The sequence below is a fragment of the Rhipicephalus sanguineus genome, chromosome 3, assembly GCF_013339695.2.
Source record: "Rhipicephalus sanguineus isolate Rsan-2018 chromosome 3, BIME_Rsan_1.4, whole genome shotgun sequence".
Lineage (NCBI taxonomy): Eukaryota > Metazoa > Arthropoda > Arachnida > Ixodida > Ixodidae > Rhipicephalus > Rhipicephalus sanguineus.
The window spans coordinates 191,559,173-191,581,658 of record NC_051178.1 but is presented as its reverse complement, the minus strand read 5'-3'; the positions used below and the strand labels follow the sequence as shown (position 1 = coordinate 191,581,658).

The following is a 22,486-nucleotide window of genomic DNA, read 5'->3' as shown; positions in this document are numbered from 1 at the left end:
TATGTGTTTCTGTCTCGAGAGCAGCCTATGAGCATAACTATTATAGTAATCTTTCTCACAAAGCGATATCTATATACCCAACGGCACACCGTTGGAAGCACGCCGCGATGTAGCTTTCATTCTGCCATCAAATTAGAAGGGTGACGCTCATACCGCAGTCAAATGCTTTGCGCGAAAGCAACGAACTAACAATACGCTGTGCCTCAGTAGAAGATTGATATACCAGTGATTCCACTCCTGCGCCAACTGCGCCAAAGTGCGCCAAATTGTATTTACTGCGCCATCCTGATAATATCGACGAAATTTGCGCCAAACTGCGCCAAAGTCTCGGGTTTGTGGGCGTCTATCACCAGCAATCGCACCGCCGGCGCGTCAGAACATGTGCAGCTCGATCTTGGGGCTGCCAATAAAGTCGCAATCATGGACCAAGAATTATTCCGCTGAATAAATAGCGCTCGCGCGTGCGTTCCGAGTAAGCCACGATGCCATGCACGGTGCCGACGGAGCTTCCGATCTGCAAGTCGGCTCGACAGCAAAACGCGCTCTCCGCAGAGGCTCGTGACGTCTAGGCTTATAGGTAGCGAGAAAGTGCGACGGCGATTCATCGGCGGACGTCGTCTGGTCCAGAAACGCTGCTGATAGCTCGTTTCAAGCGTCGCATGGCACGTAAGGAAAGCAATGTTCAGTAATAACTACAAGAGTGCAGCTAAAATGTCTGTCACTTCTGTTTCCGGACATCGCGGAATGAAATCTGGGATCGCTCGCAGTATATATATGGGACAATATCGAATTTTCCTTGCTTCGCGTTTATGGAAGAGCACGCGAACGGTGGAAACGCGTTGACACTTTTCCTCAGATATACTTTATCCATGGATAGAGTGACCTAGAATAGGGGGAGTGTCCAAAGCGCCGCGCGAATACATGGAAGGAGCGAGGGCCTTTTGCGGTGAACATCCGCGCCGCGGCGCTGCCATGCCGGACCCGTGGGCTTTCTCCGCGGCGGAAGCCGCGTCAAAGCGGTGAGCGTCTGCTACGCGCGTGATATTTTGGCCGCTATTAGCTAAAATTGCGGAAATTTGGGCAACGTTTAATACTGCGTCACTGCAACACATTACTGCAGCGACTCATCACACAGAGAACGCGTTTGTGTGTTGTGAAACGGGGTTTTTGTATATATTCTTGCCGCTGGTTTGTCACCGCATTGGTCCACACTTCCGCGGCTGTTTGAGGAACGCATCTTGCGCGCACTTCATCGTGAGAAAAGGCGCTTAGCTTACTTTCGTGTGAAATGACGAACGAACTTGCTGCTGGAGAGAATAACATGCCTGATAACGCGTTTGCACCCTTCATATCCTATCTTTTATTTCGTGCATTCGATTTGTTTTACAGGGCTGCCTCCGTCGATCTGCTGTTTCAAGCCATTTCATGCGAAGCCGAATGTGTCAGTCGGCGTGGCCGCGGTACCAAAAGTAAAAAATTACTCACGTAACTCGCTCCTCGTTCACTTGGTATACACGAAAATTGGCACGGAGGGGCACGAATGTACGTATGCCCAACACGACCGATATGTCATGGCATCACTAACTTGACATGCTTGCCATTTGCGTAACGACTAACAATAATGATATGGTGTATGGCGCGCAAACCCGCTTTCAGCCAGAAATAATTCTGACGATGTGTGGTCTGACGATTTGTTTCCGTCACGTTATAAAAAACGTGGTGGTCGCCAATATCGATGTCAACAGTTAGACTTACCCATACATATTGAAGAACTGACCACGTAGGTAAAATGTATGCGAAAAAATTACATCAAAAAAAAAAAAAAAACATGGTCCCTTATGCATTCGCCTGAGATGACTCGAAAACGAAAGCCATCTTTTTCGTCAGTCGATGGATTGATCCTCCCTCGCCCCTCTCCGAAAGCTTTCTGCACATAATGTGGTTTCGGACTGCCCACAGGATCGAAGGCATTGCAAGCTTTCTGCATCTCACCTGCTTTTACACTGCCTACATCGGGGGCCGATCACGGAGGCAATGGAAAGCGACCATGTCATGTGATATGGCGTCATCATATGACGTCACAAGTTCTGTCGACGTCATCGCGTGATGATTTTGTGCATCACTCGTGTTGGCTACGCGGGACGCAGACGGTCAATTTTCGTGTTTGATGAGGCATCTAAGGCTTTAGCGTTAAAAAAAAGACAAAAGAAAGAAATGAAACGATAACGGTGCACCATCGTGTATGCCTCCCTTCATGTTACGAGCGATCGCCCGAAAACAAACGTGATTCTCAGTTCAGAGCAGCTGATTGCACGCGTCTGCGGGACAAAAGAAGCTTGCTTTACCCGTCTGGTCATCTCTTTATATTTATTCAAGAGATAAACAGACCCGCTATTTAAGTACTCCGGAGCTTCAGCACGAAATTGTGGTGGACGCTATATTGAGGTCATCAGGAAAAAGGGGGAAATTGCGGTCGGGTGCCCTGTTGGCGCGCACTCAACTGCCGCAGAAACAATTGTATTTTATGTAACTACTCATCCACGTTTTTTTCGTAACGTCTCTGAACCGGGCGAACGCTAACCTCCGAGAACCGTGAAAACATCTAAGTTGAGAATGAGTTGTTTGAAACTGTTTTCATTACGTATGGTGAAGGCTTGAAGGAATGCACGCATCTCGCGCGAACGTTTCATACTGACGTTCAGCGATCCAATGCAACATGCGATAATATATATATATATATATATATATATATATATATATATATATATATATATATATATATATATATATTCTTACCGTATTTTCGTTCAGGCAGCTTGTACAGCAAGAATGGGGGCATTTGTAACTTTGTTTCGTGATATCTGTATATTTGTAAAGCATTTTCTATATTACGCCTTTTATGCAAAAACTTGTGGAATAAGGTTAGTTTACCTGACATTGCTTTTCTTTCACATGTTTGTGCACGGTGAGATTTGTTGTACGCTACCTCAGAAACAAAAATAAGCCAACAGCATTGCGGTCGTATGGCCGTCACTACTCTTTTTTATCTTTTTTTTGTTTCCCTTGCGTCTTCCCGGTGTGCTCCGTACATAATAAAGAGCTTGTGGAGGCTAATGAATTGTCAAATAAAGCGGTGTGCACATGGCTAGCAAACCAGTGGTGACTATGAGTAAAAAGCTCGTGAAGTCGCTGCGCGCAAGTATTTCAGCTGACTGCGCGTGCCATTTACTTTTGTTATTACTCTTAATTCGCGCATGCGTGATGCTATTGCCCGATTACTCGTGCGAATAGGGTTTTTTTTTTGTTCTTTGCTTATGCGTGTCCGTCTTGCGCGTTTTTACACACGCACCAACGTTCTCGAACTCTGTGACCGGAACTAGGCCACGCTGATGCCGCTTGACACGTGATTTTTTGCATTGTGTTGTTGCCCCAGCACTAACACAACGCTTAAAGATGGATAAGCTTCATTCCGCACCGCATTACTAAAGTTAAGTAGACTTCAAGTGCCCTGTGTGGAAACGCGGCGCAATAAACTACAGCGCGTAGCAGACGCCCCTCGCTTTCCGCCCGCTTCCCGAGCGCGGAAAGCCCACGGGTCCGGCGCAGCAGCGGCGGGGCGCGGGAGTTCACGGCAAAAGGCCCACGCGGGAGCCGGCGCTTTGGACACTCCCCCTATTCTAGGTCACTCTATCCATGGATCTTCATCCAGAACAGCTTTTTCGTAATTCCTTCCGCCAGCACGTCCGAGTTTGTAATATCACTCTGCGGTAAATACCCCCTAAAAGGCCCTGCCCTTTCGAGCTCACGTGCTAGGGTTCCAATTCGAATTTTTTGCTTGCTTTTTTTAAAAATGTCATCTCATTAGTAAAATATCTCCTGGTCGGAGCAGCCGCAAATGCGCAGCTGTCAGTAGCGGGCCCGTCGCTGACGGCCCACAGTGAAGCGGCTACGCCATGTTACACGTCCGCCCCTCGCTTTCGGGGGTCAATAGCTGACGGTTAAAAAAACTCAGTTTCGCCTATGAGCGAAGCAATGAATGCGATACCAAAAAATTGTATTGTGAAACGAAGTAAGACTAGCCGCTAACTCTTTTGAATCCGATCTCGCGTAACTGAAGAAAACGCTGGTTTAAGCGAATGTGGCCCCTCCAGGAACCGAAGCGTTTTCTTGCTCTGAGTTCTCTAAACGCGAAGTAAGCGTTGAGAGCACAGCAAGTTTACGAGCCGTCTCCTGATGCCTCGAGATAGCGCGCGCGCAAGCGACTGCGCCATTCGAACGATGCGCAACCCCCCCCCCCTTAACGCTCCCCTGGCGTCCCTTCATGCTCCTTACAAAAGACGGGCGGGGCGTTTCCCCTCTGTTTGATGAGCAATCGACGGCAGGCCCGCACGCGGGAAGATGTTATCTCATGCGCTGCCCGTGCGGCGGGGACAGACGGCCGGCTAGTTTAATCTTCGCTTCAGCCGCGTTCGTCGCCAGCGCTCGCGAGCTTCTACCCGCGGCTAGAATGCGCGTGGTGATGTTATTAATTTGGACTTTATACGGAAAATTACGGCAACGGCGTCGGCAAAAATCCGCCGAGAGTGTCCATATAATTGCTATCGCAAGGGTCAATGTACGGGGTAGATTTTGCGCCCCCCCCCCCTCTTAGGTGATTAGGGGAGGGGGCGGCCGCCCCCCCCTGCCCCCACTGTGCGCACGCCTATGCGCCTGAGATGATTTTTTTCCTTGAGATTTGCAATGAATCGAAATATTTCTAGCCTTCATAAGAGCCCCATATGCAATATGCTTCTGTATTGCCCTCCAGGATGTAAAATTCGCTGCTCCAAAGTGCTCCCAGATGCAAAATTATCTGCTCCAAAGTGCTCCAAGATGAAAATTTTGCTGCTCCAAAGTGCTCCAAAACGGAAATTTTGCTGCTCAAAAAATTGCTCCAAATCGGAAGTCCTCGGTAGCATCACTGATATACCAATGAATATCAAGAAGACCCGTTTCCGGCCCAGCGCTGCGGTCGACGGTAGGTATCGCACCGCAAGGTGGCGCGGGCAGGCAGTTTGACGTAGAGTTACTGTATATGCTACCTTTAGGTAGCAGAGTTGCGCATCTGTTTTCCAAAAGCCGCTAGCAACCATGCATTGCGGAGAAGCTGACGCTCGGGCCAATTTTTGTATTTCTCGACGCCGCCGCTGCAGCTCACTCAATTAACACTAGTCATCGACAGCCAATGTTTATCGCCGACCTTCGACACGCCAGACATGTTTATCGGCGACGCGGTAGGCATGTCGCCTGCAAAAATGGAGTGCGACTTCAGCGCATAGCTGTGGTTGCTAGCCGGACCTATGCGCTACTCTGCTACCTAAATGTAGCATATACAGTGACTCTAGTTTGACGCGCTCGCGTGGTCCGTAAACTTTTGTGGTTGACTGTACGTACTGCTTGCTCTACCTGTAGCACTGATAGTTGGGCGAGTTCGTAACGGTTCGTGGTTATGAAACGGCGCAACGAATGGACACGCAACAGTGACGATGAAGAAGGCACGAAGACAAGCGCCGGACTCTCAACTAATCTTTATTCACTTCGACACACACTTCTTATACCCACACGTGGTCGCACACAGCATGACAAACACGAAGGAAACAAAAAGATAAGAAATATGCCTACTCAAATACAATTTTTTTTTCCACAGGGTGATAGATGGAACGCTGATACATGGATTCTTGTTATGTGCATATATGTATGTGCAAAGCCTCTATTATCTCGCGAGTTGTCTTTTCACGATTCTTGGCCTGTAGAACCGCGCACCCTCACTAGCTCGCTTGCCGGTTTATTTCTGTCGTTTAGCAGTAGGCGAATCGTTTCGCTTTCTACAGCTTGTTGCGAACTTCATTTCATTTGTTTTTTTTTTCTTGTCACCGGCTTATTTACTTAGTTACCAAGTTACAAGCTCCTCGTGTTACTAAATTGGCAGGTGTGCTTTGACTGTGTTTCTTTCTCTTGAATGGTAATTTCCTCTTTTTTCTTCATTATCATTTAAGAGAAAGAAACCTGACCGCCGCCGAGTCCCAAGGGATTCCGGCCGACGGCTAGGGCGATGAACGGGGGCAGAGGCCAAAGCCTCCTCCCCCGTCATTCTCGACGGGTGTAAATGAATGTTATTTCTCTCTCTCTCTCTATTGAATGATACCGCTATGTTGCTTCTCAGCACTATATAGAGGGTGTATCTTATATTACCTCCAGCACTTCGCCATTACCGCACTGCTTACTACACATATCCACCGTTTCTGCCTTCCTATCGCCTCCATCTTGAGTCTATCTTAACTACATGTAATCCATCATGCCCCCTTGCAGTAATAGCTTGCAGAGTCTTCCAGGGAGTATGCCTTCAGCAGTCTTGTTCTTTTCTTTTTATTTCTTAATACGACTCGCTTTCCATCTTGTTCGCGTGTCGCGCCCATAACGCCAGGATTAGTTAACGCCGAGATTAATGGTGGTCGGGCGGAGAAGTGACTCTCTCTCTCTCTCTCTCTCTCTCCCACTAAGTTGGGTCATGTCTGTTGAGCGCGCGCCGTCTCGGCCACTGCAACAGTGTTAGCTCTCGCCCGTCTGAGACCTTGGGACTCGGCCGTGTGACATGTTGTTGGCGGTGGAATTTTCTTGTCTCAGCGCGGCCGGCCGAGTGGCAGTTCGGCCGGTCCCCTGTGGCTGACACGGCGACTGATTGGAACCTCGCAGTGTTGGCGACGGCGCGTTTGCACGCCCGTTGCCCTGGGCTCTCGGATGAGGGCGTTCGAAGTCCGGCGTCCTTGTGTTTTTCTTCTCCGCTGTGTTCGAGTTCGCCCGATAACAATGTCTTTAGGCCTTGGTTGGAACTCTCCGGTCAGCTATATATCGAAGGAGTGTGGAAACATGTTTTCTGTGCTCTGTATATACAGAAACTGCCGCGCGTTTTTTTTTTTTTTTTTCCTCTTAAGAGGGATGACACTCATTCTCGCGTCTATACTTACGCTCATTTCCAGTCGTTAAAGTTCATGCTTCCGTCTGCGCTCTTACTCCGTAGTTTCTTGGAATGTTGATATAAACCCGTGTTCACTTACGCTCCCTAGTGTTCCTTTACGTCCGTATGCAGTCGCGTGTATTCACTAGTCAGCCTCGCAGCTCTCGTCTTTCTTATTTGCGAACTCATGCTCACGCCATCGAAATGAGTTGAGTGAACTCTCGAAGGAAGTACACGTCCGCCTCGGTGGTACAGTGTTTACGGTGCTGGGCTGCTCACCCGAAGGTCGCGGGTTCGATGCCGGCCGCGGCGGTCGCGTTTCGATGGAGGCGAAATGCGACCGCCGATGGAAGCATGAGGCCCGTGTTAATGTGTGACGTCAGCGCACGCTTAAGAACACCAGATGGTCAAATTTTCCGGGGTCCTCCACTACGTCATGCCTCATAATAACGTGATTTTGGCACGTAAAACACCTGAAATTATTACTATCGAGTTGAGTACACGTAGACGCAAGAATACAAATCAACGTCTATATGTAACTTGACGCTAAAGTTGGGTCTCAAAAAAAACAAACAAAAAAAAAGACATGGGAGCTGGCGTCATGCATTATGTGGTTACGTCAAGACGCAAAGCAAAGTTCTGCTGATGTTACCCAACAATCAGGCAGAACGCGATAGCGTTGTGTCTTTAAAAAATACTATAAGGTTAAACGAGAATACTATACGCGAGTTTATTCTGGCTGCACCGATCAGAATGCAGGAATGGATTGCGAGCGGTGTGTTACGAAACTGTGACTCACACACCGCCTGCATGCGCACGTGGGTAACGCGGAACTGTTTTTCTCGCAGAAACAACGCGTTGCGCAAAATTATTTATGGCGCTCCGACCTTTGCGGGAATTCTTTTCTGGCGTGTGGAGGGTCCATATATAACAAATACAAGGAAGAAAAGTAAGAGTTACGACGAATATGTCCGGCTAATGTATATATATATATATATATATATATATATATATATATATATATATATTATATATATATATATATATATATATGTATATATATATATATATATATATATATATGTATATATATATATATATATATATATATATATATATATATATATATACCGAAGTACTTTTGTTGCTTTTATGTAACACTCGAATCGCTAGTCGCTCGCGGGACCGCCTCTCCAATTATAATTCCGACTCGAACTGCACACATCAGAGAGCCGTTGCGCGTTTCTAAAGCCGCTTTCATCTTCCATCGTTGAAAGTCGTTCATAGGCTGTAGGTGTCATTACTTGCCTTTCGGCATGTTTTTACATTAAGACACTTTCAGCGGAAACTTCCGAGATATGAACACAAGCGGCACTAAACGCACTGTCGGCGCTGGCCTTTCTTTCTTTCTTTCTTTCTTTCTTTCTTTCTTTCTTTCTTTCTTTCTTTCTTTCTTTCTTTCTTTCTTTCTTTCTTTCTTTCTTTCTTTCTTTCTTTCTTTCTTTCTTTCTTTCTTTCTTTCTTTCTTTCTTTATGTAATGGGCTGCTCTTGAGTATTGTTCTGTTTCCGTGGCATTCACAGCTTTACACAGACAATGTCCTATTACGCGTCGTCGCGCTCCCATCTGCTTACCGCCTTTAAAGAAAGAGAAAATGTGTTTTTGCATCTACACATAACGCAGCCAGGACATAATAAACGTTGAATAGCATATGGCCGCCGCGGTGGTTCAGTGGTTACGGTGCTCGCCTGCTGACCCGAAGGTCGCGAGTTCGATCCCGCACGCGGCGGCCGTATTTCATTGGAGGCGACACGCTAGTGGCGCGTGTACTGTGTTATTTCAGTGCACGTTAAAGAATCTAAGGTGATCGAAATTATTCGGCGCCCTCCAATACGGCGTCTCTCATAGCCGGAGTCCGTTTGGGACGTTAAACCCCATTAACTAACCAACGTTTGCATCATCTAGTGAGCAGTACATGACCCTTTCAGCGCTCTCTGGCGCCTTATGAAATATTTAGTAGTGAAGATGTCAGTGATCGCGGAAGTGATTATCACGCTTTCAGTTATTCGCTACACAAGCGGAAGAGGGGAGATGCGCTCCTGACGGGAGAATGTACCGCTATCTATATTTAGTAACAGTAATGACGTAAACAGGAATATAATGACGCAGCATTAAGCTGTATTGAGAAATACTAATGATGAGACGTGAGCGAAGAAAATAAAGAATCAGTACATGCGTGGTGCTTCAATGAACGCTCCCGAAAATTCTCAAAATTGTAAGTGAAATGCGATATCTACTCGCTGTACCTCCATAATTACTTTTTCTGTCGCGGCATACGTCTTAAGATGACTGGAGACATTAATTACGGCCGTACTAATGCAAATAAAATCATGAACATTTTAATTAGTGGAGGCAGGCTGTTGGGTCGAATGGGAGAATTGAAATCTTGCCTGCGAAGAGCCCGCTGTTGCTTTGATCGTTCGAAAAAGCGGTAGCTGATAATTTTTGCGGCGTGGTGAAATTTGACCAGTGTCTCCGGCGAAACCGAAGCGCCGATGAACGAAATTTCCATACCATAGCAGGCGTCCAGAATTAGGCCACTTTTTTTCCGGCAGCGAATTAAGTGGTGTTATTCTTCTCCGCTTGTTAACCCATACGTGCGTCGTGCGTGTTATGTCAAGCGCAGCCCGCATCCCGATGAAGCGAAGTAGACCGATAGTTGATAACGACTCGCGCTCATTCTGGCATTCTCAGAAGCGCATGAAATTTGCGAACTTGGGCGCTTCGGTTTCGGTTGTGAAATTGGTCGGATTTCATCACTTCGCAAAAAATTACCAGTGACCGTATTTTGGAAATATCAAAGCGGTAATGGGCTCTTGGTTGGAACGGCTTAAATTTTGCCCCTTGACCCGACCCCCACCGTCTTGCCTAATCTAAACTGTAACTATATAATATTCTTTCGTGACGGCCGTACTTGAAATGTCTCAAGCCTGCTTAGTACGTCTGTTGCATCAGAAAATTTAATGCTGAAGGCAGCGAGCAAATGTCGCAGTTCTTTTATTCTGAAGATTTTCGGGCACGTTTCTCGATCCACCCGGCATGTACACTTACGCTGTCGCACGTCACGTAACAACATAGCTATGGTCTCTATGAAGACGCTCCGAACAGTTTGAGCCGGAATGCTCTCAGGTTAATAATAATAATAATATAACAATTATTATTATTGTTCATGTAGAAATATGAACGCGCGCAAAAGACAAGCACACAATCTAATGGAGAGGCGAGTTTCGTTTGTCCCCTCGTTTTTTGTGCGCGCTCACATTTCACCGTGAATAGTAACCAACTCGTTCAACTTTCAGCTCTACCATAATAATAACGTGAATCGATGGCATGCCAGCAATACAGGAGAAATCAGACATTTCTTTTCTCGGTTTTTTTTTTTTTGCTTCTATAAGTGGAGTAGGAGCGACTGGTTGTGAAGATATCTTCGATACTGCTATTCACACTCTTCGGATATAGAAAGTGAAGGCAAGTAAGGTAAACGGAACGCAAGAAGGAATACACGAATCGAAAGGCCATCACTTCCTGTAATTTTTTTCTTTCGTTTTATTTGAAGCTATTTTAATTTTAAATGCGCCACAGTATTCGTGCTTGTCGTGTGGCGTTCGGTACTACATTATGTCGCGTTTCGTCGTGACACGACGATTGTAAGAAACGCGAAGACTTTGGACAGAGGTACGTGTCGAAAAGTGTGTCGCGGTGAAACGTGGTTTGTCTTACGCGCACGCTGCAATCACTCTCACCGATAGTCGATTCTCGTCGCGCGTTGTGAACTCCACGAGTATACATGTATAACATAAGCGTGTCACGTACACCGAAATTTTCGCTGTCGGAAATGGAGAAGACTGCACGCTATCATGTTTCATTGTCTTTACTGGACACCGCCGCTCTATTCGACGAAGAGGGACACGTCTACCGTGCACCCGTGTGCCTGGTGGGCAAACTGAAGTACTGCTTGTTTCAGCGGTACTGCTAGCGTTGTGTAAAAGTGATACGATTTGCTTCCTTGAAGTAAGGCTAGATAAGTAGCACGTAAACCGTATTTTAAGGGAGCTGGAATTTTCCAAGTGCTGTGAAAGATTACTGTATTTCTGATACATAAGAAAGAATGTCCGGATGCAGTGGCGTAGCCAGGGGGGAGGGGGGCACACGGGGCCCGTGCCCCCCACCCCCACCCCCCCCCCAATTTTTTTCCCCATGGGATACAGAGCACAAAATGACACTCGACCTCACCTATCTGCTCAGCAGACCCAATCAATGTCGGATCAAGGAGGAGCCCCCCCCCCCCCCCTTCCCCCCCCGAAAAAAATTTCTGCCTACGCCATTATCCGGTTGTCGTGGTCATGAAGTCGTTTACTTATTTATGCATTTTTTACATCATATTACAAACCTTGTGGCCTATGTAGAGGGTGCAGTACGTGTTAAAAATGAAAACAATAAAAGCGAGTACACAATATATAAATACAAGAGAATGTTACGATCAGAAAACAATAAAACAGCACTTAATATATTGCAACTTAATCTAGACAGTGCGATTTAGCATATATGTTTCAAGCACAGCGTTAAAATAGCGCTCAACGTAATAACAAATAAACTAGTTAATTCATGAGTTTAATACCAACTACGAGAGCGAACTACAACTGTAGCTGTACATGCTTGTTATACTGGCTAGTGGAGTTTTCTTCTCGTGTCTGGCTAACTACACCACATCATTTTTTCTTAATGAACAGCTATATGTTGTGTTCTATACGTCATTCTACAAATGTACTCATGGGTTAACTACCAAGAAGTCGAGCGAAAACGTAGGCTGCGTGGGCACACTTCACATGTCACTGCAATGTATGGGCATCCGCGTTCACTTTCCGCCCGCAGTCGTGCGGCTTCACTCGCGTCGTTCATCACTTATTGCGATCACATTTTGCGACGCTCCTCCGGCGTCAGATTTATTGAGTTGAACGAAACCTGCTTGATGTACGGCCAACACCCGCGCTTGGAGCGGACTCTTCATGGTGTTGATTGTTTTTTGTTTGTTAGTTTCGGGTGCGGAAAACTTCAAAATTTTATAGGTCATACTGCAGCGCCGAGATACAGAAAATGCAGCTCTAAAACGCCATTTGTTTTTTTTTTTCTAGTACGCGACACTGTGACGTGCGTCTTCGTCCTTCACAGAAATGCTAGAGGCCCGTGTACGTGCGATGCCAGTGCACGTTAATAAAACACTAGGTGGTCTAATATTCCTGAGCCCTCCACTACGGTGTGCTCCATAATCATATCGTGGTTTTGGCTTGTAAAGCCCCAGATGATATTATTAGTTGTCATTCAGCGTACTACATTCGATATCGATAGGAAGAAAGTATTGTGACCGCGCGTTTGAGAATTAAGTTACCTCGTCCGAGGATATTGGCGCATTGAGTGGTTTAATGCCTCCTGGATCATTCCATTCGTGGTACGCAGGTAGAACGACAACTGCACATGAGCCCCCCTCCCTCCCCCCCCCCCCCCAAAAAAAAAAAAAAATCATACGGTACATTGTCTAGAGCCTGTTGAACGAATTCGAATTCGTCGGTAGCGCGCTTTCGTTTTATTTGCATTAATTTTTTGTTACAATCAGTGTATAATACAATACACATGAGAGGAACATGTCTAGAAAAACGAAGACGGCGATACTGGACATGTTTGATATATATATATATATATATATATATATATATATATATATATATATATATATAAATGAAAAATGCACTTTTGAAGGAATTTCCTATTTTGGCAGCTGACAGATCTTAGTATACGGAGGAGTGCGGGGTGCTGGAGATGACACATTGTTTTCTTTTTATTGGAAGACTAAGATGAACGAAAAGGCAAGATAAAGGACAAGTGGGAGACTGCAACAGCAAGAACAATGACAGCAACATTGAAGGCGAGAATCAGTATAGAAATTTTTACCGAAAGCTCTTATTTTCCCATTAGCGACATGTTCTCCGTGTCGTTTCTAATTTCACCGCGAAACATATCGATTAAGATTGTTTCCTCTTCGTTCCCGCCGTGTGCCACATTTCTGTACTGCGGCAGTCTTTTCGAATGGGCGTCGCAGCAAGCTTCTGCATAGTCTGTTCGCTGTGTATTTCGGTATGCATGCAGAGACCGTCGATTCTTGCAGGCAATTGAAAGGGACTGAGCGGACGCTCCTCGCTGACTGACTGACTGGTTGCACGGGAGCGAATAAACGACGCGACGCTAATTCCATGCAGGATACAGTGCGTACATCCACTGGTTTCGTTGCATTCACTACGCCCTGCCAGCTCGCTGTTAACGTGGAGCGGATTTTGCCACTGTACAGGCTCATCGCCAGCTCAAGGCGCGCGTACGCGTTGTGCATTGAGAGCATGGCTTTTGAACAGGATCGCCTGCGGCCCTTCTCGCCTGCCACAATCACTCGCCGACCAGAATGCGTGTCTCTCGTCGACTCTCGATTTTTCTTTCCTTTTTTTTCTTTTTATCGCGTTCGGCCTTTCGAAGGTCGATGCAAAACTTTACGTAATACCTCTGCTCGTTCTGACGTCTCTCTCCCCCCACTCTTTCCGTTCCCTGCGGCTTATGCATAAATGTGTCCGAACGGAAACTACCGTTTTTATGTATACCTGCGGTTGTGCATGTCTGAATACGTTATGGCCTGAAGGCTTCGTCGTTCGCAGGCGTTTGCATTCGCTCGTGTGGTTTTTCGCCATCACTCGCCACCGTGGCGGCAATATTTAGAGGCCTGAATGCCGTAATACTGTGTAGAAACGAATTCGCGAACACCTTTGCGTACGTGAAAGCTGTTATTCCACTATACGTGTACCCTCAGTAATGTTTTATTATTACGTTTTTTTTTCTTATTCTTTGCGAACATTGACCAACGCCTGCTCTTTTGAAACGTTTGCGTTAGCCTCCGGATGGCTTCGTAACGCGGCACCCCCGGGCGTTTTACGTAATCGCAGTGAAAGCTCGCGAATCTCTTTTCTGTGTTGATATAAAATATTTTGTCGGTGTACGAATTAACCTACGTACTGTCAGGAGCGTATGGAGCGAAGCGATGAGCCACTGCAGAGGTGGGAGTTAAAAACGCTTCGTAATTGGCTGCGGTATTCAAACGCCCCCGCCACTCGTCGTTGCGATCGATGGGGCCACATAACCATCACCGTGTTGCGGTGGCGAGTCGTGTGAACGACAATTCGGGTGTCGCTCAGAGCTGACTCTCAAAATGGCGAACGTTACACAGCAACGTTATTCTCGGTCGTAGTATGTACGCATGATTATCACGAATCTATCTTTGGCTTTGCTTTCGTATGTGTCCTTTAGGTGGTGCTGTTACATAAGCGGAAATTCAAATCACTTCGTTGTGGGATGTCGCGTCCATCGTTACAGCAGCCATAGTCATGTCTTCCAGTATACCCGTGATGTCCACGTTGTGCTAAAACATTTCTTAAACAACATTTCCACTTATCGGGGCACTTCCACTTTGGGCGTTCACTTTTGCGGGTTTGTTAAAGCGAGGCTTCTCTTTGCCGAGATTACGTGTTTACCAGCGGAGTTGTCACTGCATATAAAGGCCGTTAAGCAGGCGTCTTACCTTAAACGTTAATTGCGGGGAGATTTTGAAAATACGTGCCCATCGTGATATACGTTAAGAAGACCTGCATTTTGCGCATAGTGTATGTTTTCTGTCAGCGTGCCGTTCTCCAAAAATAAGTTTCGCTTTCTAGGATAAACATAATGTATTTTTTTAATTCGTTTTGATATGCAAATAAATTTCTGGCAGGAATATCATTGTACAAGCAGTCGTCCCCCGCCGAAACTCACCGGCAAACACTCGCGCTCGCATTCAAACTCACTTGCACGATTGTAGTGAAACGCGCCAACCCATGACCTCTCCTTACTGCGCGGGAGCTCCAGCCGCTCACCTAAAGCCTGTTTCACATGCGAGCGACCGAGCGGCGGGGCCCGCAGCGATCGAGCGGCAGCAGGACGCTCGGACGCGGCTTCGTTTCACATGCACCGCTCTTGCGCGGCGCGCGCCTCTGCGATGCGCAGTGATGGTTGTGGGAAGCGCCCGTTATCCGCGGGTTTCCTTTCTCCGGGCTCGCTTGTTTTGGTGCGCTTGGGTTGCAAGTTTCACGAGCCTTCTACTTCGGTGATCGAATTTCACGCGCCTAAACCTTGAATGATGAAAATGTGCAGTGTATCAGAGTGCAATTAAACAACTTCAGTAGTCACGTTTATTTCTGTTCCAGCTTTCTTTTTTTACCACGCAAGTCATGTTGCACGCCCATACACTTGGCCATGGAAAAGCGAAAGAAAGAATTTGTTTTGGGGGTTTTAAGCTTTCACAGGGCTTTCGGTGGCTTTTGCTCTCGAATGCCGCAAGGCGCTGGTGCGCCGTATGGGCCGGCAACCGGATGCAAGCGGCCCAGTCGACGACATTGTGGGTTTGTGAAGGAGCTTCGTCTCTTTTTTTTTTTTTTTTGCCTATGGGCATTCTGCAGTAAAGAGGCGGCGGCATTTGTCGTCTTCGGGGTACGTGACCACTAAAAAAAAAAAAAAGGGAAAAGAAAACAGTAAACTGTTCGAACGTGCTGCACCAGAGTAGTAAAAAAAAAACTGAAACGTCTACTGCGAACAAGTGCGGAGTGTCGTAGGTTCCCCCTGTCCGGACCTATGTTGGTGTCACGATTCGATAAAAATACAAAAGAACAAAATGACACGTGCAAACGATTTGTCTGCTTTGATGGAAGCGCAGTAAAGAACAACAAAAGGGAAAGAACGGCGTTTTCTACACTGCCAGCTCGTTGCAGCGAATGTCGTCTGCTAGGAAACCGAGTCGGAGCGAGTTCCTCCCGGCGCGCGCGGCTGCTCTCGTCTCCATCCCTACGGTCACGTGCTCCCCGCGTCACTGCTCCCCCATTGGTTGACCTTGGGCAGCCGCTCTGCCGCTCGCGAATTTTTCCAACTCTGGCGATCTCCATCGCGCGTCCACTGGTCGCTCGAAAAAACCTGTTTTTGGGCTTCCGCGACGGCAGCCGCTCCGCTCTTGGAGCAAAATCGCTGCATGTGAAACAGGCTTAAGCCTGTTTCACATGCAGCGATTTTGCTCCAAGAGCGGAGCGGCTGCCGTCGCGGAAGCCCAAAAACAGGTTTTTTCGAGCGACCAGTGGACGCGCGATGGAGATCGCCAGAGTTGGAAAAATTCGCGAGCGGCAGAGCGGCTGCCCAAGGTCAACCAATGGGGGAGCAGTGACGCGGGGAGCACGTGACCGTAGGGATGGAGACGAGAGCAGCCGCGCGCGCCGGGAGGAACTCGCTCCGACTCGGTTTCCTAGCAGACGACATTCGCTGCAACGAGCTGGCAGTGTAGAAAACGCCGTTCTTTCCCTTTTGTTGTTCTTTACTGCGCTTCCATCAAAGCAGACAAATCGTTTGCACGTGTCATTTTGTTCTTTTGTATTTTTATCGAATCGTGACACCAACATAGGTCCGGACAGGGGGAACCTACGACACTCCGCACTTGTTCGCAGTAGACGTTTCAGTTTTTTTTTTTTACTACTCTGGTGCAGCACGTTCGAACAGTTTACTGTTTTCTTTTCCCTTTTTTTTTTTTTTTTAGTGGTCACGTACCCCGAAGACGACAAATGCCGCCGCCTCTTTACTGCAGAATGCCCATAGGCAAAAAAAAAAAAAAAAAAGAGACGAGCTCCTTCACAAACCCACAATGTCGTCGACTGGGCCGCTTGCATCCGGTTGCCGGCCCATACGGCGCACCAGCGCCTTGCGGCATTCGAGAGCAAAAGCCACCGAAAGCCCTGTGAAAGCTTAAAACCCCAAAACAAATTCTTTCTTTCGCTTTTCCATGGCCAAGTGTATGGGCGTGCAACATGACTTGCGTGGTAAAAAAAGAAAGCTGGAACAGAAATAAACGTGACTACTGAAGTTGTTTAATTGCACTCTGATACACTGCACATTTTCATCATTCAAGGTTTAGGCGCGTGAAATTCGATCACCGAAGTAGAAGGCTCGTGAAACTTGCAACCCAAGCGCACCAAAACAAGCGAGCCCGGAGAAAGGAAACCCGCGGATAACGGGCGCTTCCCACAACCATCACTGCGCATCGCAGAGGCGCGCGCCGCGCAAGAGCGGTGCATGTGAAACGAAGCCGCGTCCGAGCGTCCTGCTGCCGCTCGATCGCTGCGGGCCCCGCCGCTCGGTCGCTCGCATGTGAAACAGGCTTTAAAAGTCGAGCGGCGGCTCGCGGTTCTCTGCGAACGAGGCGAGAAGAGAGTCTGCACTGCCCGACGCATCTGCGTTGCGGCGAAGGCCACCTAGCGCCGCCTACGTTCGTGTCCTGTAATGACAGCGCTAAAATGAACGAGTGAGAGCGCGGCCGTGGCGCCGCGTGGTGGATCATCGACGAAACCTCTCCACGCGGAACGTGAGCGGGAACCTTTGACTTGATCTCCGGCACTTGTTGCACAACTAGACCGGGGGATGTCGCCGCTGGCGCTGTGCCAGTTGGATGCATTAACTGGTCAATGGCTGAGATTAGCAAGGCATGTTTTGAATATTGGTGGAAAAAGGAGCAGGGAAAATATTTGACAGCATCGGTGTCATTAAAGGCGTAGTTGGCAGTACATCGTAGAAATATACGCTTATTGAAAAAATAAATAAATTGAAATTAGTAAAACAAGAAAGGACCGGGATGCATACGATGAAGTGACTAACACCTGATTGTAACAAACACGCTAACTAGCTTCTTGTTGCCGTCCCATTTCAAAGGGGATGCCAATAAATATAATCGTCATAATTGGTTGCCGGATCCCGACATATTTGATCGCAGGTGAAGATCTGTGTAAAGTGCATTGTTCGCAAGCGAGATGACGACAGTATGAGCCTGCAGCTATCAGCTGAGTTCTTATTATCGAGAATTACATATACCTACATTTTGTCCGGCACTCCTCCGGCGCCTGAGCGAGAACCATGGCGAGAAACATTCTTTAATATCTTATATCAGAGGTCTCAAACACGGGGCCCGCAGACCTTTCACTTACGGCGCGGCCCGCACATGACTGTCGTCGTCCCATATATTTTGAAAATTTTTCTTAATAAGTACATTCATGGGCGTTCAACTTCCCAAAATTGTACTCTCATTACTTTCTCGCCTATTGCGATTAATAAGGCCTTATTTATAGTAATCGATGATGTTTTACGTCCCAAAACCACGATATGATTATGAGGGACGCCGTAGTGGAAGGCTCCGGAAATTTCGACCACCTGGGGTTCTTTAACGTGCTCCCTAAATCAAAGCACACGGGCCTCTAGCATTCTCGCCTCGATCGAAAACGCTGCCATTGAGGCCGGGGTTCGATCCCGCGACCTTCTGGTCAGCAGTTGAGCACCGTCTAACCACTAGACCACCGCGGCGGATATTAATAAGGCTTTAAAGGGGCCCTGCAACACTTTTCGAGCATGCTCAAAAAGCGCTGCCGATCGGTAGTCGAGGCTCCCGAGAACACGCGAGCCAAATATTATAGCGATGCGCACGGCCTGGAATTTACAATAAATTCTCAAAGTCAGCTGAAAATCGCTCCCTCTTCTCTCGACAAATGATGTATTAGTCCGCAAAATATGACGCGATTGTCGGCAGTTCCACCATTGGCTGATGTTATAATCACGATAACACCCTCATTATTACTTTCGTTGTTAATTTTGAGTTCAATAAGTAGATAATATGTATGTTTATATTATGTTATCGCGTTAAAAACACCGAACAAACATTAATATTAGCACTTGCGGTCTCACCGACAGCTCGTCTGCTCGTATTTGCGTGGTTCCGTTTTCTTCGCCATGCGCAATGCCGAAAACGTGAATATTTCTGTGCTTTTGACCATCGCCGGTTGCCGTTGAGAGTGGCAGCCGTTCGAGTGTTGCCTCGTCAGCTGAGAACTGCATCGTCGGCACGTTCTCACGACCGATTGAGGCAAGGGCGCAGCGTGTCTCCGATAACAATGCTGGCGTCCGGTAATGGCGGCGCTTCGGGGTCGTCTGCCAGTGCCGTCTTACGAGGCGGTGTATCGGAGTATGGGCCGAAACCGATCTCAGCTGTCATTCGTTCCAAACGAGCGCGCAGGTTTGCTTCCATGGTTGGCAGAGCGATGAAAACACTACGGCGTTCGAGGTGCACACCCAACATTACCAAACCGACGCGCAGTTTTCAAGCACGCGCGATACACAGTGCGATCGACTCCGCTCGACGAGAACGACGCAAGCCGACCGGAAGTGGTGGCACAGACCACGTGGTTGCGCCCAGACGTCAGAGAGAAAAAAATGAAGAAAATAACTCCGCCGGCGCTCTTGGGCGGAGCCTCGCTCCTCTGCGCTCCCTCCGTCGACTCGCTGCCTAGGTTTCCGCGCGCTCGCGGCGTTGAGTTGAGGGAGAAAGCTGCGGAACGTGATCTCTATAATTTAGTAACACCACTTAGACTTGACGGATTCGAAAAATTTTTGCGGCATATGACTCGTGAAGAGTCATACGTCAATAATGAGACTATTCCAATATAACTAAGAAAGGTGTTGCAGGGCCCCTTTAATCGGGTAGGCTACACAGACGTGACTGATCTCAAGCATTTTTTTCTAGAAGCACCCCATGCGGTCACAATGGGTTGAAACATAGCCCTGGAACAAAAGCTCTATATTTCAGAATTGGCATCCAAATTTCAATCATTCTGGAGACCGGTATCGGTATGTTTATCGAATCCCGACGTCAAATCCCTTTCAGGAATGACCAATATACGAGATAAGGGAAAGGCATCCTTTCAAATCGGAACGTTAACGCTCACTTTTGTTCAACGTTTCGTGCTTGTTTTGTATCCGTTACGGATTGTTTATATCATTCGATTAAACAGCATACCCGTGTAGATAAATATAGCAGGTTGAAAAATGCCAAGGAAGCCTTTTTTTTTAACTTGTAGGAGGCAGAGTTATGCAACACAGTGCGTGTGCATTGATCGCGCTTTTAACAAGTACACAGGCTGCTCGATTCCATGGAATGTGTACAACAGCTTTCGTGCGGCGTTCTGCGTTGTTTACTGGAGCATTCCTGCTACTGAAGGCTGGCGGGGGGGGGGGGGGGGGGAGAGAGAGAAGAAGAAGAATATGAGAGGACGGACCGGCTTTACTCTTTTTTCCCTGCTGGCTCCAACTTCATTTCCCTTAGAAGCCCCCTTGGATCACGGCCGCTACTACAGGAAAAAACAAAACCATAAAATAAATAAAGCAGCGGATGTGGTTGGATAAACACTGAGCCGTTGCATAAGGGAGTATAAAGTGAACAGCGCGCTGGAGGAAGTCCAAAAGTAACACTGCTATAGTCTTACGCCATCGCGCTGGGATGCCGTTGTGAGCGACGTTGATCCGCAACACTGCGTGCCGCACTGCATGGCGGCCGTATTTTCACGTTGCGCGCGTTTCGTGGCGTCCTCAGAGCGCTCGCTCGTCAAAAAACGCATGCCAGTGTCAGCCAGCCGACAAGCCAAATCCACTTCATCTTTCGTGGTGCTCGAGAATAAACGAAGTTATCCGACTTGTAAGAGCGTTGCAACACTGGCATCACGCGTTGCATGCCAGCCGGGCCTTTGGGCCTTGCAGTAGCTGTCGCCGGAATGCGCTCCTCCTGGCGCTTGTATTGCTCAGGAGCTTGGTATACCAAAGGCCTGGTTTGTACTTGCGTGCGGTTTTTCAGCCGGCTTTGAACGTGAACCGTCGCCGCATATACGAAAAAAAGAAAAGAAAGAAAAAAAAAAGAAAAATGATATTTTGCTTCTTATGTATACTCGAGCTGACAGAAGAGCGCCAGTTGAGTTACATTATATTTGGCAGCTTGATTTTTAATAAGTTTGAGATTTCGACCCGAGCGGTAATTGATTGGTACGATAAGTCTAAGTTGCGGGCGAAGCACTGTAAACTTTAAGTCGTGAGTTTCTTACAGGAGTCATGATTCGCGAGCAGGCGATCCCATACAGGTTCTTTGAAACGACCAAACTAAGCCTCGATTCACAGGGAGAAAAAAAAAAAAAACATTCTTTCGCATCCAGGCATAGGCGTGCGCAGATTTCCCCATTAGGGGGGGCAAAGATCCGCCGCAGCGCCCCTCCCCCCACCCTGGCAGATTTTGCGCCCCCCCCTCTTAGGTGGCTAGAAGGGTCAATGTACGGGGCAGATTTTGCGCCCCCCCTCCTAGGTGATTAGGGGGGGCGGCCGCCCCCCCCTGCCCCCCCTGTGCGCACGCCTATGCATCCAGGGATTTCCGGAAAACACATTTGCTATCCGTTCTCTTTACAACATTGTGACAACTTGTTTGTGCAAGTAAAACATTGATTATGTGCTTCTCTCTCCTTACTTTCGGTGAGAAGAACGCAGAGTCTGCTTATCAGTGGTTGTGGATAGCGCTCCTTGTAACACGCTGTCTTCGCAACGACGTACGCCGATATCCTGGCCTCCTCCAGGGAGCTTGCCAGAACGCGACCTCTTTACAGCGAAGCTTCCTTAGTCTACCCTGTGCGTTCGTTGTCGTCGCAGTAGCAGCAGTAGTAGTAGTATTAGTCACGCAGGTCACGTGACCAGAGGGGGGAGTGAATAAAGAAATAAACGAAATTATGTTAAATGATCATGATGGTGATGATGTACGTAATCTGGCGAACCAATACTTGCGCGCTTACAGATCCGCTGTCCGACGGTTTCCACGGCGTGGAACTGGGTGATATATATTTTTTAATGTAAACGTTTTGCGTCATGGTCGTCATTGAGATTGTTAAGAGTGTGCGCTCATTGGGTTAACGGCGTGCTCGCATCTCTCTCTCTCTCACAGGGCGAAGAGAAAGGGCAGCTGGTGGTTCCTCGCATCGTGACCACGGCCGACTGGGGCCCCATGGACGAGTCCGTGGACGCGGCGGGGGACCTTCGCTATCCGTCGGGCCCGCCGCTGGGCGTCTCGGCCACGCTGCCCGCGGAGCGACGCCGCTCGCTGTCCGGCGGCGCCCACCGCCTTCCCGCCCTGCAGCTGTCGTCAAGGGCGCGCAGGCAGTCCGGCGACGATGTGCTCGGTGGTGAGCCTCTACGATACGCATACCTACCGCCTGTACGACGGAGCGCGATCGTTGCTGGGCCCGGCGCTATCCCTTTCGACGGGAACAAGTCTATCGTCTTCACACGAATTCACACATCGTTCCCCACCCCAAGCCTCCGTAGATATTTAGGTAGTGAGGAGCTATGGAAGGCTGCCATGAGCAGCTACAACCGCGAACTTCAGGAGGTTATCCTGAGCTGGGCTGAGGTGGAGGCCTACCGCCGGTAGGCTCCCTCGCCTTCTTTTCGCATCCGTTTTCCCAAAAGACGGGATAAATAA

The 22,486-nt window shown here is 48.0% G+C and overlaps 1 protein-coding gene across 1 annotated transcript in view; it reads left to right on the top strand.

The window, feature by feature from the left end:
* LOC119387921 (5'-AMP-activated protein kinase subunit gamma-2) overlaps positions 1–22,486 on the top strand; it is a gene marked incomplete in the record, with an annotated part of 450,148 nt that overhangs the window by 218,933 nt on the left and 208,729 nt on the right. Inside the window, 1 exon segment of the mRNA XM_037655495.2 lies at positions 21,950–22,187. Coding sequence (XP_037511423.1) covers positions 21,950–22,187 — 238 coding nt within the window.